Below are 24,526 nucleotides of genomic sequence, written 5' to 3'. Positions count from 1 at the left end.
CGTGACACACTAATTGTTCCTAACCCAAAAGCTCTGACCTAGATGCCTGTCAGACCTTGGAAAAAGGGGGGAAGAAGACAAAAGTTAAGTTCAGATATGCACAGTTTAAGGCCGTGGTTCTCACCCTTGGCAGTGCATCAAAATCAACTTAAGCATTACTGGAAATGCATATCTCCAAGCTCACTGCATATAAAGCTCTACTACCTGTATTTCTATGGGAAGAGCTGTAACATATTTGACACATAATACATGAAAGGGTAGGAATACTTACAGAATTAAGTTCAAAGCAGAACCACTACTTTCAGGAGTATGACAGCCTGGGATGGAACACAGGAGGTGGGGGGGGGGGGGTTAGAGGGCACGGCCGCGGCACCTCCCGTGTGCTCGGCGACTCCCTGTTAAACCAACGAGCGCCCCCCTCTCCGCCGGCCTCCCCAGGCCCTCGCTGACCCGCGGGGCGGCAGAAAGCAGGCGAGAGGTAACCGGCCACGCGGCCGCTCCGTTTCGCCAGGCCTGCTCCGCTCGCCCGCGCCGGGACGCGCCGCACGCGGAACACCGCCCCACAGTGCCCCGCGGCGCGCACGCGCAGGCGGCCGTTCCCAGCTTGCAGCGCTGCGCGGCGGCCGAGCCGGCAGTGGGCCGCCTCTGGCAGCCCCGGGCCGGGCGCCCCCGTCCCCAACAGCGGGGACAGGATGGCGCTGAAGCGGATCCAGAAGGTAAGGAGCCCTCCGGTCCTCGAGCTCCTTGCGAGTCCGAAGCGTCGATTCCCGGGCGGGGACGCCGCGGCCGCCAGGTGAACGGCAGCTGAGACGGCACGGATCACGGTGACACCTGCCAGGGAGGGAGGCGGAACCACTGACCGCCCGGCCTTAAAAGGGCACCGCTCGGTGCGTGGGGCGGGGCGGCGTCACGTGGGGCTAGCGTCGCGCGGGGCGGGGCGGCGGCGGCGGGGCGGCGGGGCGGCGGCGGCGGGGCGGGGTGTTCAGCCGAGGCACCTGCCGCGAGCTGCGCGCTTCCGGCGCCATGACCCCTGTCTGGGGGCCACCTGGGCAGAGAGACGGCGCCGGGCCTTGAGGAGGGGGGGCGTGCTCTTGTGGGGGTGTCTGGAGGACTGAGCAGAGGAGTCGAAGTTGGAGGTGGGTCCTAAGGGATGAATAGGAACTCTGCAGGTACGGAAAAGGGACAAGGCGTTCGCAGCCGGGGAGAGACGACGTGGCTGGGCTTGGGGCGGGGAGAGGATGACTGGTGTTTAAGCGCGGCTGGAGCAGGGGATGGGAGCGGGTGGGCAGGACTGGGGTGGGCCTTAGGGGCAGTCCTGGGATAACTTTTTTAATATATTAATTGGAATTTGGGAAATGCACAACAGTAGAAGAAAGATAAAGTATTTTCAGTTCTGCCATATTAGCATTTGTTGACATTCAAACATAATTACTAACAGTCTTTTCCATATACTTTAAAAAAATTATACTAAATTTTATATCCCACTTTTTCATATAGCATTAAATGTGGGCATTTTTCGTGTTGTGAAATAATATCCATAACTGTAATTTTTTTTTTTTCATTTGCGACAACTGAACTATATACTTAAAATTTGTGCACTTTTCTATATCTATTATATTTCTTTTTTTTTTGTTTTTTTTTTGGGGGGGTACACCAGGTTCAATCAACTGTTTTTATACACATATCCCCATATTCCCTCCCTTCCTTGACGCCCTCCCCTCGAGTCCCCCCCACCCTCCCTGCCCCAGTCCTCTAAGGCATCTTCCATCCTCGAGTTGGACTCCCTTTGTTATACAACAACTTCCCACTGACTATTTTACAGTTGGTAGTATATATATGTCTGTGCTACTCTCTCGCTTCTTCTCAGTTTCCCCTTCACCCCCCGCCCCCTCCCATACCTCGAGTTCTCCAGTCCATTCTCTGTATCTGCTTCCTTGTTCTTGTCACTGAGTTCATCAGTACCAGTTTTAGATTCCGTATATGTGAGTTAGCATACAATATTTGTCCTCTTTCTGACTTACTTCACTCTGTATGACAGATTGTAGTTCTATCCACCTCATTACATATAGCTCCATCTCATCCCTTTTTATAGCTGAGTAATATTCCATTGTATATATATGCCACATCTTCTGTATCCATTCATTTGTTGATGGGCATTTAGGTTGCTTCCATGTCCTGGCTATTGTAAAGAGTGCTGCAATAAACATTATGGTACAAGTTTCTTTTGGGATTATGGTTTTCTTTGGGTATATGCCCAGGAGTGGGATGACTGGATCATATGGTAGTTCTATGTGTAGTTTTTTAAGGAACCTCCAAATTGTTTTCCATAGTGGCTGTACCAACTTACAGTCCCACCAACAGTGCAGGAGAGTTCCCTTTTCTCCACACCCTCTCCAACATTTGTGGTTTCCAGACTTTGTGATGATGGCCATTCTGACCGGTGTGAGGTGATACCTCATTGTGGCTTTGACTTGCATTTCTCTGGTGATGAGTGATGTTGAGCATCTTTTCATGTGTTTGTTGGCCATCTGTATGTCTTCTTTGGAGAAATGTCTATTTAGGTCTTCTGCCCATTTGTGGATTGGGTTATTTGCTTTTTTGGTATTAAGCTTCATGAGCTGCTTGTATATTTTGGAGGTTAATCCTTTGTCTGTTGTTTCATAGGCAATTATTTTTTCCCATTCTGAGGGTTGCCTTTTAGTCTTGTTTATGGTTTCTTTTGCTGTGCAAAAGCTTTTAAGTTTCATGAGGTCCCATTCGTTTATTCTTGATTTTATTTCCATGATTCTATGAGGTGGGTCAAAAAGGATGTTGCTTTGATGTATGTCAAAGAGTGTTCTGCCTATGTTTTCCTCTAGGAGTTTGATAGTGTCTGGCCTTACATGTAGGTCTTTAATCCATTTGGAGTTTATTTTTGTGTATGGTGTTAGGAAGTGTTCTAATTTCATTCTTTGACATGTTGCTGTCCAATTTTCCCAGCACCACTTATTGAAGAGGCTGTCTTTTTTCCATTGTATACTCGTGCCTCCTTTGTCAAAGATAAGGTGCCCATATGGGCTTACTTCTGAGTTCTCTATTCTATTCCATTGATCATCCTTTCTATTTTTGTGCCAGTACCATACTGTCTTGATCACTATGGCCTTGTAGTATAGTTTGAAGTCAGGAAGCCTGATTCCACCAACTCCATTTTTCCTTCTCAAGATTGCTTTGGCTATTCGGGGTCTTTTGCGTTTCCATACAAATCGTAAGATTTCTTGCTCTAGTTCTGTGAAAAATGCCATTGGTAATTTGATCAGGATTGCATTGAATCTGTAAATTGCTTTGGGTAGTACAGTCATTTTCACGATGTTGATTCTTCCAATCCAGGAACATGGTATGTCCCTCCATCTGTTTGTGTCGTCTTTGATTTCTTTCATCAATGTCTTAAAGTTTTCTGCATACAGATCTTTTGCCTCCTTAGGCAGGTTTATTCCTAGGTATTTGATTCTTTTTGTTGCAATGGTGAATGGGAGAGTTTCCTTAATTTCTCTTTCTGCTCTTCCGTTGTTAGTGTATAGGAATGCAAGAGATTTCTGTGCATTAATTTTGTATCCTGCTACTTTACTAAACTCATCAATGAGTGCTAGCAGTTTTCTGATAACTGTAATTTTTAACGTTAGCATTCCATAAGTGCATGGCCAGTAACTTATTTAATTCACCTGTAGTGAATAAACACATGGACGCGGATGTCAGAGGGCAAGGCACTTAATCATTCCCAGGCTCTGTGTCCACATGGTTTTCCAGGTGTTTTCTGAGATTTAGATGATACATGTTTAGTACATGCTTGGCCTATATCAGGTGCTCAGTATGAGTTAACTGCTACTGATATTCTAAATTTTATATAAAGTAAATAATGCTGTGATAAGCATGATTGTGTGGTGAGCTTAGGACTGATTGCCAGAGGTAGGATTGCAGGATCTCTAAGGGTATGGCTCCTTTTTAATAAACAGCTTTCCAGAAAGGAATGTTTTTGGCAAATTATTCTCTGAGAGACGTCATCTGTCATCCTAGGACATTGAGACGGGTGAATGACATGCACAGATCTGTGTTGTAAAAAGAGCCTTTTGGCTCTGATGTGGCTTGGAGTCGGCCAAAGACTGGAATAAGGGGAGAGTGGAGGGTATTGTGAAAGTCCAGCAAAGGCTTCATCCAAGTGAATGTCCATGGAGTGGATACCAAGGCAAGAACTGTACTTACATGACATGGGAGGGGTAGAATTGACAGGACTTGAAAAAGAGTATGTGGTGAAAGTGAGAGAGGGAGGTGCACAAGATGGGTAACTGAGTGGATGGTAGTGTCATTGCCTATGCTGGGGAATCAGACATTTTGAGGACGGAGCAGGGTGAGGGAGATGAGTGTAGGTTTGAACTTACATGTTTGAACATGTAGGCTGATTAGATTTATGATAAAGAGAACTAGGAGAAACAAGTTTGGACCTTGAGGCAACCATAGATAAAAGATAATTGAGGTCACAAGGCCAGGGAGAACTTTCTTTTTTTTTTTATGGGTTTTTTTTTTATTATTATTATTTTTGGGGGGGTACACCAAGTTCAATCATCTGTTTTTATACACATATCCCTGTATTCCCTCCCTTCCTTGACTCCGCCCCCCTCGAGTCCCCCCCCACCCTCCCCTCCCCAGTCCTCTAAGGCATCTTCCATCCTCGAGTTGGACTCCCTTTGTTATACAACAACTTCCCACTGACTTTGGTAGGAACCAATAAAGGAAGTAACCAGAGCTGGCTTCACCAGTATGTGACTCATACGGTCTCACAAGGCCCCTTGCTATGAAGGGCCATGCCCTTGGTTTAATGCTCTGCAGTCATCATCTTGAAATTTCAGTAATTTTGAACAAGAAACCCTTCATTTTCGTTTTACTCAAGGGCCCTGCAAATTCTGTATCAAGACCTGGAAGAAACAACACAACATAAAAAATGTGTCAAGCCCACAGTGGTCAGAAGGCACCACTGGGACAAGTTAGGAAGCCCTGGCTGCAAGTAACAGAGACCCAGCCACTCTTGTTCACAGAATTGGAGGTCCATAGGACTTTGGAATTTATTTTGGAGCTCCTGCTCTATTTGTGTGAAATTCTCTGGACTGAGAAGCTTTGGGCCTTAGAGCCCAGTGGACATACCCAGGGAGGCAGGAAGGTGTTGGCTTCCAAAAGTTCTCAGAAAGCCCAGCAAATCATTTTTTTTCTCCTTTTGCCCCTTGTTATGAATCATTTCACATGCTCATTCTTGAACCAGTGGATGGTAAGCGGTGCAGCTACTCTCAGGCCTGGAGCTGAGGGTGAGTCTGCCCCTGCTGAGGGACTGGAACCGAATAGGGGCTCTTCAGGACAGAGGAAGGGGAGTGGATGCAGCGGTGTGAGGCCTGATCAGGAGGTGGCCTTGCACTGGCTGGCCCCTTAGCTCCCATCCCACAGCCCTTGCCAGCCAACTTCATACCTTTTTAAAAAGTTTTTTCCAAAGAGTTGAGTATTTGTACATGAACTTTTACTTTATTGATAAAGTATTTCCTTAAGTTAATCAAGACCCACGTTTTAAAAATCTGAATATGTGTCAGTGTAACGTTTGTAAATGTCTTCAACAGGGACAGGGATTTATGTGGCAGCCTTACATTTATGTTTACATTAATGATTATTTTTTGCTCTTTAAAGCAAAATATGTCATTTAGAGAAAATTTGGAAAATACCCCCAAATGCAAGTTTTTGAAAAGTCCTCTGATGAGATAATCGTGGTTAACACTTTGATAAGATTTCATTCCAGTCTCTTCACTGTGTTTCTGATTATCATAGTCACATGGTATGTCATATTTTATATTCTGCCTTTTCCCCCCCGTTTTCCTTAATCTTGTTTCATGACTTTTACTCCTGTTACTCTGTAGTGTTTAGAAACTATAATTTTTAATGATTGCGTAAGTCTTGATTTCACTTTTTAAAAAAAGTTTTAACTTTTTCCTGGCTACAAATGTTCATTGTTCTTTAGAGAGAACTTGGGAAATCAGGAAAGTATACATAATACCATATTTCATCTACTCCAAGATGAACATTTTTTTACATTTTCACATCTCTGAAATTGGAATGCTGCTTAATATCGCTGTCAGCCTGGCAGCAGTTGTAACTTGGTTGGCACCATTTGTATGTGAAAGCCATGTCACAGCAGTGTATATTGAGGTTAAGTGCATTGTTGGTGTGTTGAGTTTAACTGCTTTAAAAATGTCTTCAAGGGGGCTTCCTAGGTGGTGCAGTGGTTAAGAATCCGCCTGCCGATGCAGAGGTCATGGGTTCGATCCCAGCTCCAGGAAGATCCCACATGCCACGGAGTAACTAAGCCCATGTGGCAAAAAAAAAAAAAAAAGTTTTCAAAAAGATACTATGATTTAACACTGAAAATAAAAGCTTTTGTGAATACAGGTGCAGAAACAGAATAGTGGGGAATAAATTTTATATTAATGGAATAAATGTTGTTGGATAAAGGACTGCAGTTCTTTATTTCCATGCCAGGCTAACCAAATGCTTCATAGACCACAGAAAGGAAGATACCATGTACCCTCAAGTCAGTGAGGCTGGTTTACCTTTATTTGCCGAGGTTTGTGCAAAGAGATTGTGTATTGTGGGCCTTTGCAGAATGGGTATCAGTGGCTTGGAAGAAAACTCCAGAAACGTAGTGGAGGACTGTTTAAGAATTGCCACATCACCATTGTCTGGAAGGCACAGAGGATGATCGTGAGGACATCCATGACCCAGGGTTAGTATTGGACTCTAAACGGGAAGAACCAATTTATTTATTTCACGTGGTTTTCCTTTTTTTTTATTTTTCTGGTATTCATGAGTGATTTAAAAACAAAAACATTTGCCCAAGTGAGCTTAAAGCTTAGTTTTAAAATAAAATTAAAAGTTTTGAGTGTAAAGAATATCATATGACAGCAGTCCCCAACCTCTTTGGCACCTGGGACTAGTTTCACGGAAGACAATTTTTCCACAGATGTGGGTGGGGGTGTCGAGTCGGGGGGATGGTTCAGGCGGTAATGTGAGTAATAGGGGGCGCTGGGGAGCAGCAGATGAAGCTTCGCTTGCTCACCTGCCACTCACCTCCTGCTATGCGGTCCAGTGCCTAACAGGCCGCGGACTGGTACTGGTTTGTGGCCCAGGGGTTGGAGACCCCTGTCATATGATATCACTTATATGTGGAATTTTTTTTTGAATGATACAAATGAACTTATTTACAAAACAGAAATAGACTCATAGACATAGAAAAAAAACTTATGGTTACCAAAGGGGAAGAGGGGGGGTGATAAATTAGGAGTTTGGGTTTAACAGGTACACACTATAAAGTAAACAATAAGGACCTCCTGTATAGCACAGGGAACTATATTCAATATCTTGTAATAACCTATAATGGAAAATCTGAAAAAGAAAAAATATATGTATATGTATAACTGAATCACTTTGTTGTACACCCAAAAGTAACACAACATTGTAAATTAACTATACTTCAATTAAAAAGAATTTTTTTGAAAGATAGCAAGAACACAACCTGCAGAATGAAGGAAAATATTTGTCAAATATCTGAAAAGGGACATGTATCCAGAATTTGTAAAAATTCTTACAACTCAACAATAAAAGACTATCCAATCAGGAATGGGGGAAAAAAAAGAATGCATTTGGTTTTAGTTTAATTGCCAGTGTGTTTTCTTTCTTAGTTGTATATCAGATTGTCTTACATTGAATGAGATCTTGGATTGAATGAAACACAGTGAAAGAGTTGAGTGTGTACTAGAATTGAGTGGTTTGCTTAACTATTTTCCTCTGGCAATCTGCTGTGCTTTAACCTTTTCCCATTTCAGGACTCACTTTTAGCATCAGTGTTATTTATAACAATATTATTACACAATTTTAACCTCCTTAGTCCTTTACAATTTATAAAATAAATTATTTATGTGTTTATTGAATAGGTAATAAATTCCCATGGTTCAAAAATCGAAAAATATAAAAGGGTCTACAGGGAAAAGTCTCCCATTCACTCCTGTCCCCAGCCATCCAGTTCCTCTCCCAGAGTATGATCAGTGTTATTAGTTTCTTCTGTATTCTTTCAGTACTAGATATTTCTATTCATTCCTCATTCTTTTTATAATGCTAATGACTACATCCTCTATGCACTGTCATCCTCAATTCTTTACTGGGTATACTTGTGTACATTATACACATTACAGAATTATAGCCAAACGTTAGTGCTGGCCAGCTGGCCGGCACGTGTTATAATTATAACTCAACAGATAATTATACTGAGGCCCAAAGAGGTCAAAGTTATTTGCCCAGTGACAGAGTGGGACTCAGACCTGGTCTTCTAGCCTCCACTGGGAAAGCACAGGAATGCAATATGTTAGTGGATTAGTTTCTTTCAAATCACACTATTCTTCCTTGAAATGCCAGTTAGCATTTGAAACTCCTTGGTACTGGTTGGAGTCTGTCTATTGAGACCCACTTCTGGGCCTTCAGGAATCATCAACTCTTAGTAACCACTCAGCACACCCTTCTAGGGGCAGGGAACAGCCCATGCAGACGCCTAGAGGTGTGGAGAAACCTGGTGAGCTGGGGAGAAATGACCAGTACTGCTAACTTTTCCTGCCCCTGACTGCTCATATGGTTTCTCCAGGACTTGCCTTAACAGCCCTATCACAGAGCTCATTTATTCATACAGCACTGCAGAGAGTATAAACAATCTACTGCAGAGGTTCTGCGTAGGTTTCTGTACCATAGTGCAGTTTTTGAGCATGTCCTCTGGTCCCCTCATGACCTTAGTTGTTCCCCAAGTTCATTTCTATTTTGACAACTAGTAATGCTGAGTGTTGAGTGCTTACGAAGTGCAACCTATTTAAATGCATTAGATACTAGCTAAGAACTGACCAGTGATATACTAGTAGGTGTTTAAAAACCAACCTTCTGGGATGAAACATGGCCCTGATTGGTAGCACTTGCTGGCTTCTGTGATATAAAGATTCCCACCATGGCCAATTATATTTGTGCATAGGTGGGATAAGTACAAGATGGCCAGAGATGTGGGGATTTCTAGAACGATCAGCCTGCCCAGAGATTATATGGTGGGCTTAGGAGGGTCTTTGTGGATGAGCTCAGTTTCAGGCATAGTTCAGGTAAGGAAGAATGTGTACAGCCAGGTTTAAACTTCGTGCATGTGCCCCAGACTCTTGGGTTTGCCATCCCCTGAGGAGTTTCCCTACCACCTGATGGATCATTACTTGTGCCCCCTTCCTTCTCTTTAGAACCTCTCTGGAAACCCCAAGAAGTTTACCCAGATCTGGAATCTGGGGAGAGTGGGGAGTATTAGGAAACATTCTAGTACATGCAAGCTCGAGTTTGAGTCACTGCCCAAAATCTTAGGCCTTGAGGCTCATGCTGGGCTAGGATAACTTTTGGGGATTGTGTCCACAAGTTGGTATCCCATTAAAGATTCTAGTTATGATGTAATTCCTGTTACCCCCATTGGTACATGGGATAGCTGTGCTAGGCTGACTCGCATGTCATTCTTCTCCCACTTGGGGCCTTAGGACTCCCATACAACCAGTGGTAGGTAGGGCGGAGATTGAAATACAGGAGCCCTCTTCTTAATTGGGCACCTCCTCTGGGCTCAGCGCTTCCATTCAGGAACCCAGAGCTAAAACCCACCCCCTGTCCTTCTCTGCCTGAGTGGGTGATGGGGCCCTGCCTCTTCCAGCTCTGTGACCTTGGGTAAGTAACTTAACATCTTTACATGTCAATTTTCTAACTTATTAAATGGAAATGATAATACCTTCTTCCCACGTATCTTCACAGTCATGAGCAGACACCTGTTTTCAAGGGCATTGCAGAGCACTTGTTTTCATTAGCCAGGCCCCCCCCTTCCTGAGGTCTGGGAGCCCCCTCCTGCCAGGAGAATGCACTTCTGGCCAAGAGGTGTGGGGTGTAGAGCAGCATCCCTAGTTCACACACCAGCTCTGAGCTCACTGTCTTGTGTTTCAGGAACTAACTGACTTGCAAAGGGACCCTCCTGCCCAGTGCTCCGCGGGACCTGTGGGAGATGATTGTAAGTACCTCTCAGGGCTCCAAATCCCAGGGGCCTTGCAATCCAGACCCCCACATTTATCAGCCCCTCAGTTTTTGGTTTGTTTTCTTGTTTTGTTTTTAAAGAAAACCTATCACTGTTTTCCCCTCATTTGTTTGTGAATTTTTCATTAGATGCATAGAGTTCATACATGGGCTGGTCGAGATGCTGCCAGAAATCACCATCTCCCTCCACTGGGGCACAAGAAAGCCATCTTGTCCTGAGGCCCATTGGTTTCTGCAAAGTGCTTCTGACCAACTCAAACTTGGGATGTTGGTGTAAAAATGATCACGAGGCTAATCACGGAGGACCTGCTGCTGTTGCACTTGGGGGCAGAACTGGAGGGTTGGTGAGGGGCAGGGGGGCTGGCTCCTTGCTTCTGCAAAGGGGAGGGGCAGTTCTTTTCTCCCACTCCTGCTCTTCCCCAGGGGAGACTGAAGGAGCAGCACTGGCCAGCCCTCTGCCACCCGCTATAGCCGACTGGCCATAGGCCAAGCTCCCCAACACTTGGGTTTCCCAAATCTGTACTCTGCTCTCCCACTTCACCTCCACTTTCTGAGTGTCTTAGGTTCTGGGACACTTATCCTTTACTGTGAGGCTGCAGTAGCTGCAGCTGAAGGAAAAGTAGGTCGGGAATGGAGAAACTGTGTAAAAGTGGGGTGGTTGCCCTTCAAGGACACCGAAGAATTAAAAACAGGGGCTCAAACAGGACTTGTACACCAGTGTTCATTGTAGCATTATTTACAGTCCCCCAGAGGTGCCCAAGTGCCCATCAACAGACACACGAATACACAAAGTGTTGTTTGTGTGTGTGTATGTATATATATACACACACAATAGCGTATTATTTAGCCATAAAAAGGGATGAAGTTCTGACACATGCTACAATGTGGATGAACCTTGAAAATACACCATGTGAAATAAGCCAGAAACAAAAGGACAGATACTGTATGATTCTATTTATATGAACTATCTAGACAAGGCAAATTCATAGAGACAGAAAGTAGGGTAGAGGTTCATAGAAGCTGAGGGGAGGTAGAAATGGGGGATTATTTTGTGGTACAGAATTTCTGTTTGGAGTGATGAAAAAGTTTTAGAAATGGTTAATGATGGTGGTTGCACAACATTGTGAGTGCACTTAATGCCACTGACTTGTACACTTCACAGTGGCTAAGATGACATATTTTATGATGCATTTTTTAAAACTTGTTTCATTATGTTAAAATACAAGAAACACAAATTTCACAGAGCTGGAATAAAAGAGGAAGTGGTGTCACATGTGTGTGTCCCTGCATGTCCTGTGGGCTGAGGCTTGGAGGAGCTGAAGATAGGCCACACAGAGCCACTGAAAATGGAGGATTCCACAAGCTTTATGTGAGAGTTTAAATAATTTTTTTAGAGCAAAACAGAAATGTTCCCCATTGCATATGGAGAGTTAACAAACAAGGGTGGCGTCACCTGATTGTTCCCCAATCTGTGTTGTCCTTCCAAGCGTCCCGGTCTTGGTAACATATTTTCCCCTCTTACCTGTTGCTTAAGATAATGTAAACTAGGGACACTGGTAAGATTGGACTGGTGCTGATTCAGCCTCAGCTTTCTAAAGGTGCTCTTCGGTGCTTCTCCGCACCCCACGCACTCTCACCCTTCACTGCAGCCTTGTGCTGGGAAGCAGCTGTCCTTATCCAAGAGGCCAGCCACCCTCTGTACTCAGTACCTGAGTTTTGAAGAGGTTTGTACATCCTTGGAAACTAGCTAACCTTTTGGGGCTATTTCATGCCTGCCCTATGGCAAGCAGCCCCTTTCCAGCATCCCTCTGCAATTTCCTTTCTCTTCCTCTCTCTTTTGGGGCCTTCTCTTCTGACTGTACCCCTAAGCCCCTGCTCAGTCCCTAAGCAGACCTCAGGGGTTAAAGTAAATGGGCCTATAAGGTCCCAACCTGTTTGCCAGAAGACGCCATTCATACTATCTACTCCTCCCCAGGGGCTCCTATTCTCTAATATGTTAATTATCAAAAACACTTATTTAATAAGGAATTCTATTGTATATTATGATTAGGCAAAGGTATACCTACCAGCTAATGATTAGCTTGAGTTGGAATAAAGGCAGTCAAAAGGAAAAGAAGTGTCACTTCCATTAGCTCAGGCAGCCTTATTTTAGGTAAAGGTGTTCTCTTCAGCAGCATTTCTTGAAACTTTTAAAAAAGGTCAAGGGCCACTTTGACTGTCTTTGGATACATCTAGGGGTTTGGGAAACCTCTCCTTTGGTCCCTTCACTTGCTCCCCCTCCTCGTGCCTTGGCAATTTCCTATCCTGCTGTCAAGGGTAGAGTCTGTGAGATGTTCGAACAGGTGGCAGGGAACCCAGTACAGGACTAGGTCTGAAACCTTGGGCTAATTCCACACCCATCATGGATCCATAAGACAGAATTCCCTAGAGAATAACAGACCCTTCAGATGCTCTCAGCAGCCCACTTGGGTGGGCAGGTAGGTGCTTTCCACAAAGACTGGAGTAAACCGTCCTGGGAGCTTTGGGAGTGAGTCACTGGCCCACTCTAGGCCAGCCTTGCCGAGTGTACTGGAGCTTTACTAGGCTTGGGTACAGTGATAAAAGTAGCCTGAGACTCCAGAGAGAGCAGCAGGCATGATGTGCAGCAAGAGAGGCTCTAACCCCCTGAGGAGGGAGCCTGGCCTGACCACAAGGGTGGGGACCTGGGAGGGAAGAACAAGAGGGGCTGCTCTTGGCTCTGTCACCTCATCTGTGGAGCGTAGGCCACTGCTTGGGGCATATGTGAGAGGACACAGATGGAGAGTGGCCGCGTTGAAGCCCCCAGGTCACGGGCATCAATGGACTCCGGAAAGAGACCCTTTGGAGAGGACTTCAGAGTGAACCATGAAGAACTAAAGAGAAGAGAGAGTCATAAAAGTAATGTGGAAAGTGCTGAAGCCCACCTAAGGCTGAATTCTATGCAAGAGAAGACTGAACTGTGGTTTCCTGGCACCTGGGGAGTAAGGAATTTAATTTTGTCCTTAAAAGATCTGGCCTTTGTCCCTAGCCTCTGGGAGATGATCTCTAACATGTCCTGCCTGATAGGACTGTCTGTTCACCCAAAGGCTTTGACCCTCACAAAGAATGTGAGTTAGGGTGGGGGCTGGCCACACTAGATAGACCAACCCTGTGGTTTAAGGTTTGGGTCATTGCTGGAGGAACTGGAGACTTAGATCAGCCTCGTGGGTAGTCCACTAGTCCGTCCTGCTTCCGTGATGGAGCCCCAGTAAAAACTCTGTACACTGAGCCACAGGTGAGTCTCCCTGCGGGCAGTATTCTGTGCGTTGTCACACATCAGTGCCGGGACTCCAGGAAGAGGACAGTGGAAGCTCTGCATTTGGGCCCCTCCTGGACTTTCCCCGTGAGCTCTTCCCTCATCCGATGTTGATCTGTAGCCTTTCCCTGTGATAAACCGGAGCTGTGAGCACGACAGTCTTTCATGAGTCTGGAGTCCAATCAAATTACAGAACTCCCTGCAGGGGCGTTTGGTGTCAGAAGGGAGGGCAGGCTTGTGTGAATGGCACCCTCTGAACAGGGCAGCTCCTTTTTGGTGGAGAGACATGTTTGTTGGGGAGTCTCACGTTCCCGTCTCTCTCTTGTCTTGCAGTGTTCCACTGGCAGGCCACCATCATGGGCCCGGTAGGTAGCAGCTGCTGAGCGCACCCCTCGCTTCGCGCGTTGCGCTGTGCGCCCTTGCAAATGCACTAATCTGCTTTCGGTGTCTCATCCTCCAGAATGACAGTCCTTACCAAGGAGGCGTTTTCTTCCTGACCATCCACTTTCCTACAGATTATCCTTTCAAGCCCCCAAAGGTGAGGACAGGGGACAGGGACAGCCTGTGATGAAGTCACTGGTACAGAAAGCTGCACCTGGGGCTTCTCCCGAGGACCCTCCCCCACCATCATGGGTACAACCTCCCAGGAATTAAACTCTGAGCTTTCAGAATCCATTCCTCTTGTGAGCAAGGGCTGCTGTGGTGAGGGCTTCCGCCTGAAGCCGTGGTTTCAGGGGCGCTCCTTGGGGGGTGGCTGAGCTGGGACACGTCTGAGGCTCCAATCCCCTTCTCTGCAGTCCCTTTCAGACTAGGACAGGGCTTCTCAGCCCCTGTCTCAGCGACATGGGGCCGTGTCCTGGGATATTTGTGGTAGTTAAAACCTGAGGTGGCAGGGGGGAAAGGATTGCTTCCAGCATCTAGCGGGTGGGGGCCAGGAATGCTGCTCAGTGCCCTGAACGGCACGGGATGGCCCTGAATGTCCGCAGGTGGAGAGACGCTGGTCTAGGACCCTGGCAAGTCACCTCCTTCCCGCACCCAGAGGAGTCCTGCCCTCAGGAGACTCACAGTCCTGTGCAGGAGATGTTTAGTATGAGAGCTGGGCCTTGCTGAGGAGAAGCACAGAGCAGGAAAGTGGGACAGCACAGTGAGGACGGGTGGCAGGGGGATCGCCCTGAGCATGGGAAGGGTCACAGGGAACTGGGGGTGGGAGGAGGCCAGAGGGGTGGCCCATGGCGTGGGGTCGACGGCTCTGCTGTGGTGAGAGAGGATGGTTGTGAAGGCAGGCAGGTGACATGAGGGCAGGGAGAAGAGGCAGATTCTGGGGTGTTCCAAGGTGGAGCCCACAGGCCAGGCTGCAGGTCAGATGTGGTCACACGGCAGGGATGCATATGTGATTCACATCACTTTTAGCATGTGTTTATTTTTCTGATTGGAAAATTGATGAAAGTTGGTTATTTTCAAGTTAGAACATTTGAAGAACTAGTATGCAGGTGGAAATCAGTCTCCTTATAAACCTATTCCCAGACAAGATCACACCGAACAGCCTATATACATTCCTCCAGGGTTTTTCTTCATACACCAGTATATATTTTTATTCTCATTTCTAAAATAAAATTGTGAATTCTGGTTGTGAATGAGGAAACTGAGGCTTTGAATGGGCACGTCATTTCCTGAAAATGGCATGGCTCATAGTGGAGGGTGGGACTTGAACCCAGATGTGTCAGCCTATTTTTCTTTCAACTTTTTATTTTGAATTAACTTAGGCTTAGAGAAAAATTGCAAAAGTAGTACAGGGTTTCCATATATCCCTTGTGCAGCTTTCCCTGAAGTCAACATCTTCCATTACTATAGTACAAGTATCGAAATCCAGGCAATCAGTGTTGGCCACAATGCTCTGAACTAAACTGACAGCCTTACTTTTTTACCAGTTTTCACTGCTGTCACCCTTGTGTTCGAGGACCCTGCCCTGTATTTATTGTCTGTTCTCCTATATCTCCACAGTATGGAGCAGTGCCTCCATTTCCCCTGGTCTTTCATGACGTTGATGCTCTTGAGACATATTGATCAGTTACATTGTCAGAGGTCCCTCATTTGGGTTTTGTGTGATGTTTTCTCAGGGTGAACTAATGTTTTGCATTTTAGCAAGACCTATGCAGAAGTCTTGAGTCTGTGTCAGGGTCCCCTGTCTCAGGGTTTGTGATGTGTATTACTGCCCTGAGGTTGACTCGATGGCTCAGTTGGAATCAGACCCTTAACCTCTGTGTGCACATAAAAAGAAGCCCCTCTGGGCTCCCTAGCTGCAGCTCTTTCTGGTCATTGCCACCAGAGGCCATCTGGTGCCTCCGTATTTTAGATCATGGTTGAGTGTGGTTAGAATTCTGGAGACCTTGCCAACGTTTAGCAGGGGAGACTGGGGTATGCTGAGCAGAGAGGGACAGTTGCTAAAATAACTCTGTTGAGTATGACTGTCATTCCAGGGGGTTTGGTTGAAAAAGTGCGTTTCATGGTCTTGAATCTACCCTACTCTTCCCTTTCCCTGTTGAGAGATGCTGCAGTGTTTTGTAAACTAGTCATTTTCCATCTTATCTCTTTCATTAGCATGTAAGCTGCTGATGATCTTTCTTAAAATAAACAGATAGGATGTAGTCCTGTTTGTCTGTTGGGCATTTTCAGGATTCCTGATTGCCCAAGGACAAAGTGAAAATAGTGCCTGTTATTAAAAGACTAAAGTAAGCCCTGTGAGTTGGGGTTATTTTAACAAGGAGAGGTGTGCGCTGAAAAGTTTTATCTTTCACAATGGAAGAGAGTGTTTCTGTCTTTTTAAAATCTCCTCTCCACAGGAGAATAAGAAAGTAGACTGATGTTTTGGCAAGAATTTCCTGATTGTGGGGGAAACTGGCAAGATTGCATGATCTTCTTTATAGGATATATTGAAGAATAAGGCAAATACTTAGTGCCTGAGATGCTTTGGAGGTTTGACCCTTCCTGGAAAAAATCATTTGGTAATAGATGATAAGCCTCACATACACACAGCCTTCCTCTCCACATATTCTGAAGTAAGTTGTTTAAAAAAAAAAACAAACCCACTATTTTATTATAAACGATTTTGGGCATGCAGAATATTGTCGATAATAATATAATGGGTGTCCATGTGTCCACTATCCAGCTTAAACACTCCATTATTCAAGAAGACTTCCTCCCATTTGTGTGTTTTTTTAAATCAACTATCATAAATGTAATCATATAAAGAAAAAAGAAAAAAAAAGAAGACTTCCAAGTCCTTGCCACTGCCCTTCTCATTATCTACCCCTCAGAACACATTGCTTTGGGGGAGATGTTGTCAGTCGCCATGTCCAGCTCAAGTACCCAGCAGGGAATAGGTTGGGGGACTCCTCCTCCAGGTACCCCCTCCTGTTTCCTGTTCAGGCTTGGGGTGGGGGCCCAGCTCACCCAGGATTGTGCAAGGCCAGGTATGGCCCAGCAGCGGTCACTTCCGCCTTACTGGGTTCATTTTCCAGGTGGATACTGTCTAGAATGTCCCTCAGGTCTGTCTGACTTGAGGGTCTCTCATCTCTGCAGGTTGCTTTCACAACCAAAATTTATCACCCCAACATCAACAGCAACGGCAGCATCTGCCTCGACATCCTGCGGTCCCAGTGGTCTCCAGCACTGACGGTGTCAAAAGGTAAAAGGTAGACACGTGCGCCAGGCTCTGACGCTTCAAGCACCTGTCTCGTGCCTGTCACTCTCACAGCAGTGTTTCTACCACCACACTCCTGGGAGGAAATGCAGGCTCATGGAGAGCAGGCAGCTTCCCATAGCCCATGGTCGTAGCCCAGGGTGGGAGGAGTCCAAGCTGGCACTTTCCCCACCCCTGCTGTGTCCATGTGGATCAGTTGCTGTGGGGTGCTTCAGCCAGATTGTCACATGGGTGCAAGAAGAAAATATTGATCCTATTTATACTTTTTATCTAAAAGTAAGAAAGGCAAATATTACATTGCCTTCTCCATTACCTCGCTTATTCATTTACCCAACGTGGGTTGTGAATGAGCCCTGAAGGAAGAAGACATAGGGCCTGCCCCCGGGGCCTTGCAGTTGTGCTTTGAGCTCAGGTCTCTGGATGAGGCTGAAGAAACCAGTCAAAACTGGGCTTAAGGAATGCAGATATTCTTTTCCAACTAACATAGGCTGTGTACACTGAGACTTGAACATCGATGGTGTGAGTAACCTGTCAGTGGAGTGAGTGAAATGGTGGAAAAAGCAACCTGAGAGGAACAGAGTCTCAGAGCCCACAAAACAAGCAGAGAGTGGAACGGGGGGGCAGTGCACGTGGCGGAGCTTTAGGCAGCAGACGGTGGCCGCAAGGCATCAGGGCAGCTGGCAGAGGAGGGCTTTTTTTTTTTTTAATGGCTGTGTCAGGTCTTAGTTGCAGCACACGGGCTTCTCTCTAGTTGTGGCATGCGGGTTTTCTTTTCACTAGTTGTGGTGTGTGGGCTTAGTTGCCCCGTGGCATGTGGGATCTCAGTTCCCTGACCAGGGATCAATCTGCATTGGAAGACAGATTCTTTACCCCTGGACCACCAGGGAAGTCCCTGGGGCAGGCTTTTAAAGTCTCTGCATGGTGAATCCAGAGGGAAGACTACCCACCCCCATATGGCAGTGCTGTCCCTTTGGAGGCAGAGCTGACTCCAGCACTCACACATCCAGGAGACAACTCCACACCCAGGAGCCCACTCCTCTCTGAGCTGAACCACACCCCACTGCCCAAGCCAGGGAGAAGAACTAGGAGGAAGGGCCATTGCAGTCTCCTGGCTTCAGCGTGCCTTTGGGTATGGGGGTCAAAGAAGGGAGAGGAAATCGGAGTGGCCAGGAGTGGGCACTTGCATGTGGAAGGAAGAAGGACACCAGCCCTCTCCTGACATGGCCTCTTTGCTCAGAACAGCAGGGAAGTTGAATAGCTTTAAAAAGACAAACCATCCCTCCCATCTGTAGCTTACCTTTGCGAAACTACAGTCAGGACTTGGATGGATTCACTGAAGCGATGATACTAATTTAGGGTTGTGCAGAGGGTTCCAGAGCAAATCCAGGAATGACAGTGCATTTAGCCTGAGACCCTAACAATCCCAGCAGCATGACTCCCTCAGCCCCTTACCACAGCTCTGGTGGGAGGGTCCTCACAGGTCCAGAGCAGGACTGAGAGTGCAGGGCAGGGCAGTGGGCATTTGCTTGGCAGTCACACAAATCTGGTTCAGAATCACCTTTTTATCCATTTGCTGGGTGTTCCAAGTCTGTGACCTCGGACAAGTCATCAGAATCTTCTGAGTTTTGGTTTCTTTAATAGAGAACAGGGGGACTTCTGCGGTTCCTCAGTGGTAAAGAATCCGCCTGCCAATGCAGGGGACGTGGGTTTGAGCCCTGGTCCAGGAAGATCCCGCATGCCACTGAGCAACTAAGCCCATGTGCTACAACTACTGCTCTAAGCCTGTGCTCTAGAGCCTGCAAGCCACAACTATTGAGCCCATGTGCCACAACTACTGAAGCCAACGTGTCTAGGGCCTGTGCTCCGTAACAAGAGAAGCCACCACAAGGAGAAGCCCATGCACTGCAAAGAAGAGTAGCCCCCACTCACCACAACTAGAGAAAGCTCAAGTGCAGCAGCAAAGACCCAACTCAGCCAATAAATAAATAAGTAAATTTATATTGAAAAAAAATAAACAGGGCCCCTGGGACCAAACAACAAACATACATGGCATGGAGCCAAAGACAGAGCTTTCGAGAGCAGAGAATGAGGGCTGGAAGTGCCCCAGAGCAGATGTGCCTGGGACACATTAGGGTAAAATTGCTGTCCAACAGATAGATGGGCAAAGCGAGTATGTTCATGACTATTGGGGCATCAGAATAATTTAGGTGGGATGTTGAAGGGAAGGTAATTGCTCTGTCAACAGAGAGTTCGAGTTGCGGGGCTCACCAGACCCGCAGTGACCTGAAAGCCTTGTGGCTGCAGCTGACCAACTGTTTCTTTTCTTCCCAGTTCTCTTATCCATCTGTTCCCTGCTCTGCGACCCCAACCCAGACGACCCTCTGGTGCCAGAGATAGCCCACACCTACAAGGCCGACAGAGAGAAGTACGCGTCCTCTTTGGATTGCCTTTGGGCCTCAGCTGCTCCAGGCAGCTCCCAGCAATACCCAGCCCTGAGCTGATGCTTCCAGGCCAACAAGGTTCCCATGGACATCCTCCAGCCCATGCCGAGCCCCTGGCTTGGACTCCTGCCTCTCTCACTAACACGTCCTTTGACTCTAAGGAGGAAGGAGGAGATAAAAGCAGTTCACCCTCCTGGATAGCTCATCAGCTGCCACAACTGAACCCTAAAATACTATTGCCACACCTGCCCTTGAGGCCAACAAAGTCAGTGGTCAGCCAACAATGGACTCTGAAGAATCCGACAGCAAGAAAATTCCGGATTAAATTATAAGGTTTCTGACACAAGATAAGGGCTGTCTGCTCGGACATGCCTGAGTGAGGCCAAGGTCGGTTGAGGTGGGAAATGCTGCTGTGGTCAGTTTGCTGACTGAGGCTAAGTGAGCAGTGTGTTCTTCTTTTACTGACAGACCCTCATGGCCAACTCTCCGTTTAAACGCTGATTACCAGACTCAGAACTGTAGAATTCTGACCCATATAGCCAGATGTCTGAGGCAAGTACAGGGACTCATCTTCACTGTGTGATAACCTCTGAGCGTTGATAGCACTGTGAAAAGGGGCCGGGCATGGCAGGGGCCCAGGCATCAGTGCTGGCCCTGTGAGCAGCTTTGGGGCAGGGGCAGGGTGGGGAGGGTGGAATTGCTGGCTTTTAAAGAACTCACCAGTGGGTCTTTTAATTTATTAATTCTCTTCTGTCTGAAGAGATTAGAGTAGAATATGGTTTTTGCAACACATATTTCTTGAAACCTTTATAAAGCTCATTTTTTCCCTCATTTGAGTTTTCCGGTATGACAAAGTGATTTTTAATTGACTAGATTTTAATCTGTACTTATTTCTGTATTTCAACACTTATCATGATATATTTTAGATATATCAAAAGTGGTTTTTTTCCTCTCCTCCTCTGACCACAGATCTCTTTCACAGTGTTCTGGCACCAGACCTCATTACAGTAATGAGGATAAATGCCCAGGCTCTCAATGGGCAGCAGACCTGCTCTGTGCTGCCGAGGGTGGCACCGACTCACAGTCTGGTGGCCAGATTCCTGGAGCCCCTGTGCTGGACAGCCAGGGACTGTTCCAGGCTGACCTCTGTGTATCTCTTTCTGATCCACATGCATCCATGTTGTAGGATAGGAGAGAGGGAGGGAGGAGGTTTGTTGCACTGTTAAATCTTCTGCAGCAGATAGTCGTGAAGAACCATCAGGACTCACCAAGCTAGGGGTTTCTTGCCACGAGTGACATGTTCTTGCTCCAGGCGGTCTTTATTTCATTCATTCATCAGTCCTAGGTATCTGACCAGAAGCAGTGGCATTTCCCCCGTATCAGTTCTGTTCTCTACACTGCATTGAAAAGAAGTGACCATCATGAATGAGGGTGTCACCCCCTCTGCTTTTTTCTTTCAGGTACAACAGACTAGCGAGAGAGTGGACACAGAAATATGCTATGTAAGTGCCTCTGAGGTTTTGCGGGAGACATTGTCCAAGAGAAGCTGAGCTGAGCTGCTGGCTGAGCTACTCACAGAGCATCATCTCTTCTGCAAATAAACACTGGTTGCGCAGTTTCTCCAACCACAGCACGTTGGTACCACTCTCAGCCATCGTGGTTTTGACAGCGTCATGTCTTTGACGCCAGATCAGTAGTCACTGTTATGATCTGCAGCCTTCCTGCCTACCTTGGAATCGGTCCCTCCACCCCGACTCACTGCTCACCTCCTGGGAGGACCCATGCACCTCCCCTGCCCAGCCTCACTCAGGTGGCATCGCTCACCATGGTGCCCCACAGGGGCCTCAGCCTGGTCCCTGACCACGTGCTCTTTGCCTTTTAGAACTCAGTGCCAGCCTGGGTGCCCAGGGCAGAGCGGGCCAGCTTTCCTCACATCCTGTCTGCTGCAGACCACATCCCGAGAAGTCTCAACTCATCCCAGGAGTTCCTGGGAACTGGGAACAGTGTCACTGGGAAGTGGAGGCCTCGCCCCACAGCTCCCACCAGTCTTCCTTGGCAGTGCCACACGCTGCCCCTCTCCCCTCACACCGAGAAGCAGTAAATAGAATGTTGGGATATAAAGTACATAACATGCTATGAGAGGTGACTGTCCTTTTAGAAGCAAGAGCAAGGTTATGAAACCTGGAAAGATTTGGGTTATGCTTTTCTATCCAATGAGGTTTTTCACCACCCCTGCCTCCTCCTGCTCAGAGCCTACATGAAGTCTAAGTGTGAGCCATTCACTGACCAGACACGGGGGTTGCGGGGGGGGGACTGTTAAATGTAAATAAAAATGTAATTCACTCATAACCCTAAATGATAACTGACATTTAAGTCTCTTTTTTTTTCCAGGCAGAACAGAAGATATGGAAACTTTTAACAGGTAGTCTGTTGGGTAACTGGCCTCCTCTCTTAAGTTTCTGATGCAGCACATTTTAAGAGTCCAGAGGTTCGAGATTAGGTTAGTGAGAAGAAGGGGAGGAAAGAGATTATTCTAATTAAACCTCCAGAGAGAGGGAGGAAAATTGAGGGACTTCAAATCTCTAAAGTCAAGTTTGGCCTAGTCTTTCTTAAGTGGGTTTCAAAGTTGGTCCACTCCCAGAACAGCCGTATGAAAAAAATGTTTGGGTGAGTTGGACCAGGGGTTGGAGAAACACTAAAATTCTGCAACCAAATGGCCAGGCCTGTGGAGTTTGGAAGGAAGCCTGCAGGCCTTGCCCCTGGGGATCACCAGTCGGTGAGCACAGGAGGTTGATCTGCTCCCACATTGTAGCACAGCTTCAGTTCAATGCTCTTGGTTCCCAGTGACAGTGCTGAGATTAGTCACCAGCACTTCCTTAGCAAAGCAGGCAGCAGTCTGAGCCCGGTTTGCATTGACTTTATGGGGGTCCCCATTTAGGATCCTCTGTTACTACAACAAGGCTGCTTTTTGTGTTCCATGGGCCCCATTCCCTGCCTCCTACCATGGTGAGGGTCGCCCTTTTGTCTCTTTGCTATCCCTTTGGTCTTTACTTAAACAAAGTGACAAACTTAGGTGTCCCCTGGGAACACTGTCATCACATGGCTCTGCCACTTCAGACAGGGGTCACAGTGCTCCTTGAACCAAATGTGACAAAGCACGGGAAGGCAGAATCAAATTTCAGAGACAAGTCAGAGGCTCACAGAAGGAATCTCCAGGCCCAATTTGGTGTTGAGACAGTGGGTGCAGTGTTTCAGCCTTTCAAGTGTAATAACTTATGACTCCCAAGAAGCTGATGAATTTTCTCAGTCCAGTCAAAATGTCCCCAAGCCTGCTCTCTCCATTGGAGATACACAGTAGAAGTAAAATTATCCCTTTGGGATCCCCAGTATAAATTACCATTCCCTCTTTGCTAACTTGAGTTGCACTCTGTACCTACCAGACCCCTTGGACAGGCCACCACAGTGATGCTCCCCAGGCCTGTCCCTGGCAAATTCCCTGGACTCGCTCCCCCTGGGAAACTTGCTTTTCCTGCCTTCCAGGGCTCAGGTCAGCCCAAAGGACAGGCATCTTAGGTTTAAAAATGTACTCTGGTGCAGGCAGCTCCCGTGTAACCCACGGATACAGATATCGTGTTTCCAAGGCGAATCCCAGGCCAGTAAGTGGACACCAGATCTAAAAAGCTAACTGCAGAATTCTCTGTGGACCAGAGATATCAGGGAGGTGTGTGATCTTAAGCAGTTGCTCTAGCATGAACAACTGATTTAACTCAGTCCCAAAGTGTCTCAGTTTGCTGGCGGGGGCTGAGATCTTGATCCTCTGTCAGGCTACAGGAAGACCCGGGAGTTCCAAGAATATGGCAAAGGGTCAAAATCTCCCAACAAGGGATTAAAACACCAGAACACCAATGTCCAACAGGCCTGGCAGCTCACAGCTGAGCTGTGTGTCAGCACCGTGGGATCCCACACCACCTGACTGCACATGCTCAAGGACAGGCAGGTTTCTGTCTCTGAAATTCAGGAAAAAGTCTCCTGAAGTTCTAGAGAGTTGCTTATGGGACTGGTCTGCAGAACTGCTAGCCTGAGGCCTGTCCTGGCAGAGGCAGGGAAATCCTTGAGAGCAACATGGGCCACTCGTCACTCCCACCCTTGCCTGCCCTCCCTTCTGTGCCTCTGTTCCTCCAGCTCTTCTCGCTGTGACACATGCTTCCTCCCTGGCAGCACTGGGTAAGGGTTGGATGGGGATTAGATCTAGCCATGAGGGACTTCCTTGGTGGCCAGAGGTTAAGAATCCGCCTACCAATGCAGGGGACATGGGTTCAATCCCCGGTCCGGGAAGAGCCCACATGCCACCGAGCAATTAAGCCCGTACGCCACAACTACTGGGCTTGTGCCTTGGAGCCCGTGAGCCACAACTATTGAGCCCACATGCTGCAACTACTGAAGCACATGCACCTAGAGCCCGTGTTCCACAAGAGGAGCCACCACAAGGAGAAGCACACACACCACAAAGAAGAGTAGCCCTCGCTCACCACAACTAGAAAAAGCCAATGCACAGCAACAAAGACCCTACGCAGCCAAAAAGTAAATAAATAAATTTATTTTAAAAAGATATAGCCATGAAAGCTGGTCCTCTGAGAAGTGGAGGATGGCTTACTGGTGTTACCAACCTGAGTCCTTGGACTATGTAATCAATAGAAATTGATGAGAGACCAGACAAGAAATACAGGCAAGGCTTTACTGGGACTTGAGCTGCAGAGTGAGAACAAGTAACAGGTGCCCTTACTCTATCCCTGAGGGGGTGGGGGTGAGCTGGTCCCTTGAAGGGGGTGAGGGTGAGGGCAGGTGGGTGGGTCAGGCTGGAGGGGTGGCTTGGGTGGTGTGCCCACCCCATTGGTGGTGCTGCATGCAGGGATCACACACAGGACC

At 47.1% G+C, this 24,526-nt stretch overlaps 2 protein-coding genes across 22 annotated transcripts in view; one reads left to right on the top strand and one right to left on the bottom strand.

Moving 5' to 3' along the window:
* Window positions 1–818, bottom strand: part of URGCP (upregulator of cell proliferation) — a 92,435-nt gene extending 91,617 nt beyond the window's left edge. For 4 of the 6 annotated variants that reach the window (XM_057732847.1, XM_057732846.1, XM_057732848.1 and 1 more), the window contains exon 1: window positions 272–565. The gene's annotated coding sequence lies outside the window, so the exon portion shown is untranslated. Of the gene's footprint in view, window positions 1–271 lie in introns of all 6 variants that reach the window. The other 2 variants (XM_057732851.1, XM_057732850.1) reach the window with 2 other exon arrangements.
* On the top strand, window positions 574–24,374 carry LOC130852135 (ubiquitin-conjugating enzyme E2 D4). Of its 16 annotated transcripts, none has more exons than XM_057732863.1 (11): window positions 987–1,169; window positions 6,670–6,790; window positions 10,060–10,123; window positions 10,276–10,486; window positions 11,373–11,515; window positions 13,793–13,824; window positions 13,920–13,997; window positions 17,039–17,144; window positions 19,491–19,584; window positions 21,061–21,102; window positions 21,483–21,971. In XM_057732863.1, the coding sequence occupies exons 6-11, from the start codon at window positions 13,816–13,818 to the stop codon at window positions 21,703–21,705; spliced, it is 552 nt and encodes a 183-aa protein (XP_057588846.1). In that variant the 5' UTR covers window positions 987–1,169; window positions 6,670–6,790; window positions 10,060–10,123; window positions 10,276–10,486; window positions 11,373–11,515; window positions 13,793–13,815; the 3' UTR covers window positions 21,706–21,971. The 16 variants fall into 16 exon arrangements, with proteins under 16 accessions (XP_057588851.1, XP_057588850.1, XP_057588835.1 ...); XM_057732857.1 differs by lacking the exon at window positions 11,373–11,515 and adding an exon at window positions 9,609–9,789; XM_057732855.1 differs by lacking the exons at window positions 987–1,169; window positions 11,373–11,515 and adding an exon at window positions 603–716.
* The last annotated feature ends 152 nt before the right edge of the window (window positions 24,375–24,526 follow it).

Source organism: Hippopotamus amphibius, chromosome 4, assembly GCF_030028045.1.
Source record: "Hippopotamus amphibius kiboko isolate mHipAmp2 chromosome 4, mHipAmp2.hap2, whole genome shotgun sequence".
Classification (NCBI taxonomy): Eukaryota; Metazoa; Chordata; class Mammalia; order Artiodactyla; family Hippopotamidae; genus Hippopotamus; species Hippopotamus amphibius.
The sequence above is the reverse complement of the archived record's forward strand: the minus strand, read 5'-3'. Positions and strand labels throughout refer to the sequence as shown.

What these genes read in the sequence shown, in the direction of transcription:
- LOC130852135 (XM_057732852.1), top strand. Translation starts at nt 693, where the DNA reads ATGGCGCTGAAGCGGATCCAGAAG. An exon ending in CGCTGAAGCGGATCCAGAAG is followed by an intron (nt 717 to 10,059) that starts GTAAGGAGCCCT and finishes CTTGTGTTTCAG; the next exon opens with GAACTAACTGACTTGCAAAG. An exon ending in AGGCCACCATCATGGGCCCG is followed by an intron (nt 13,825 to 13,919) that starts GTAGGTAGCAGC and finishes CTCATCCTCCAG; the next exon opens with AATGACAGTCCTTACCAAGG.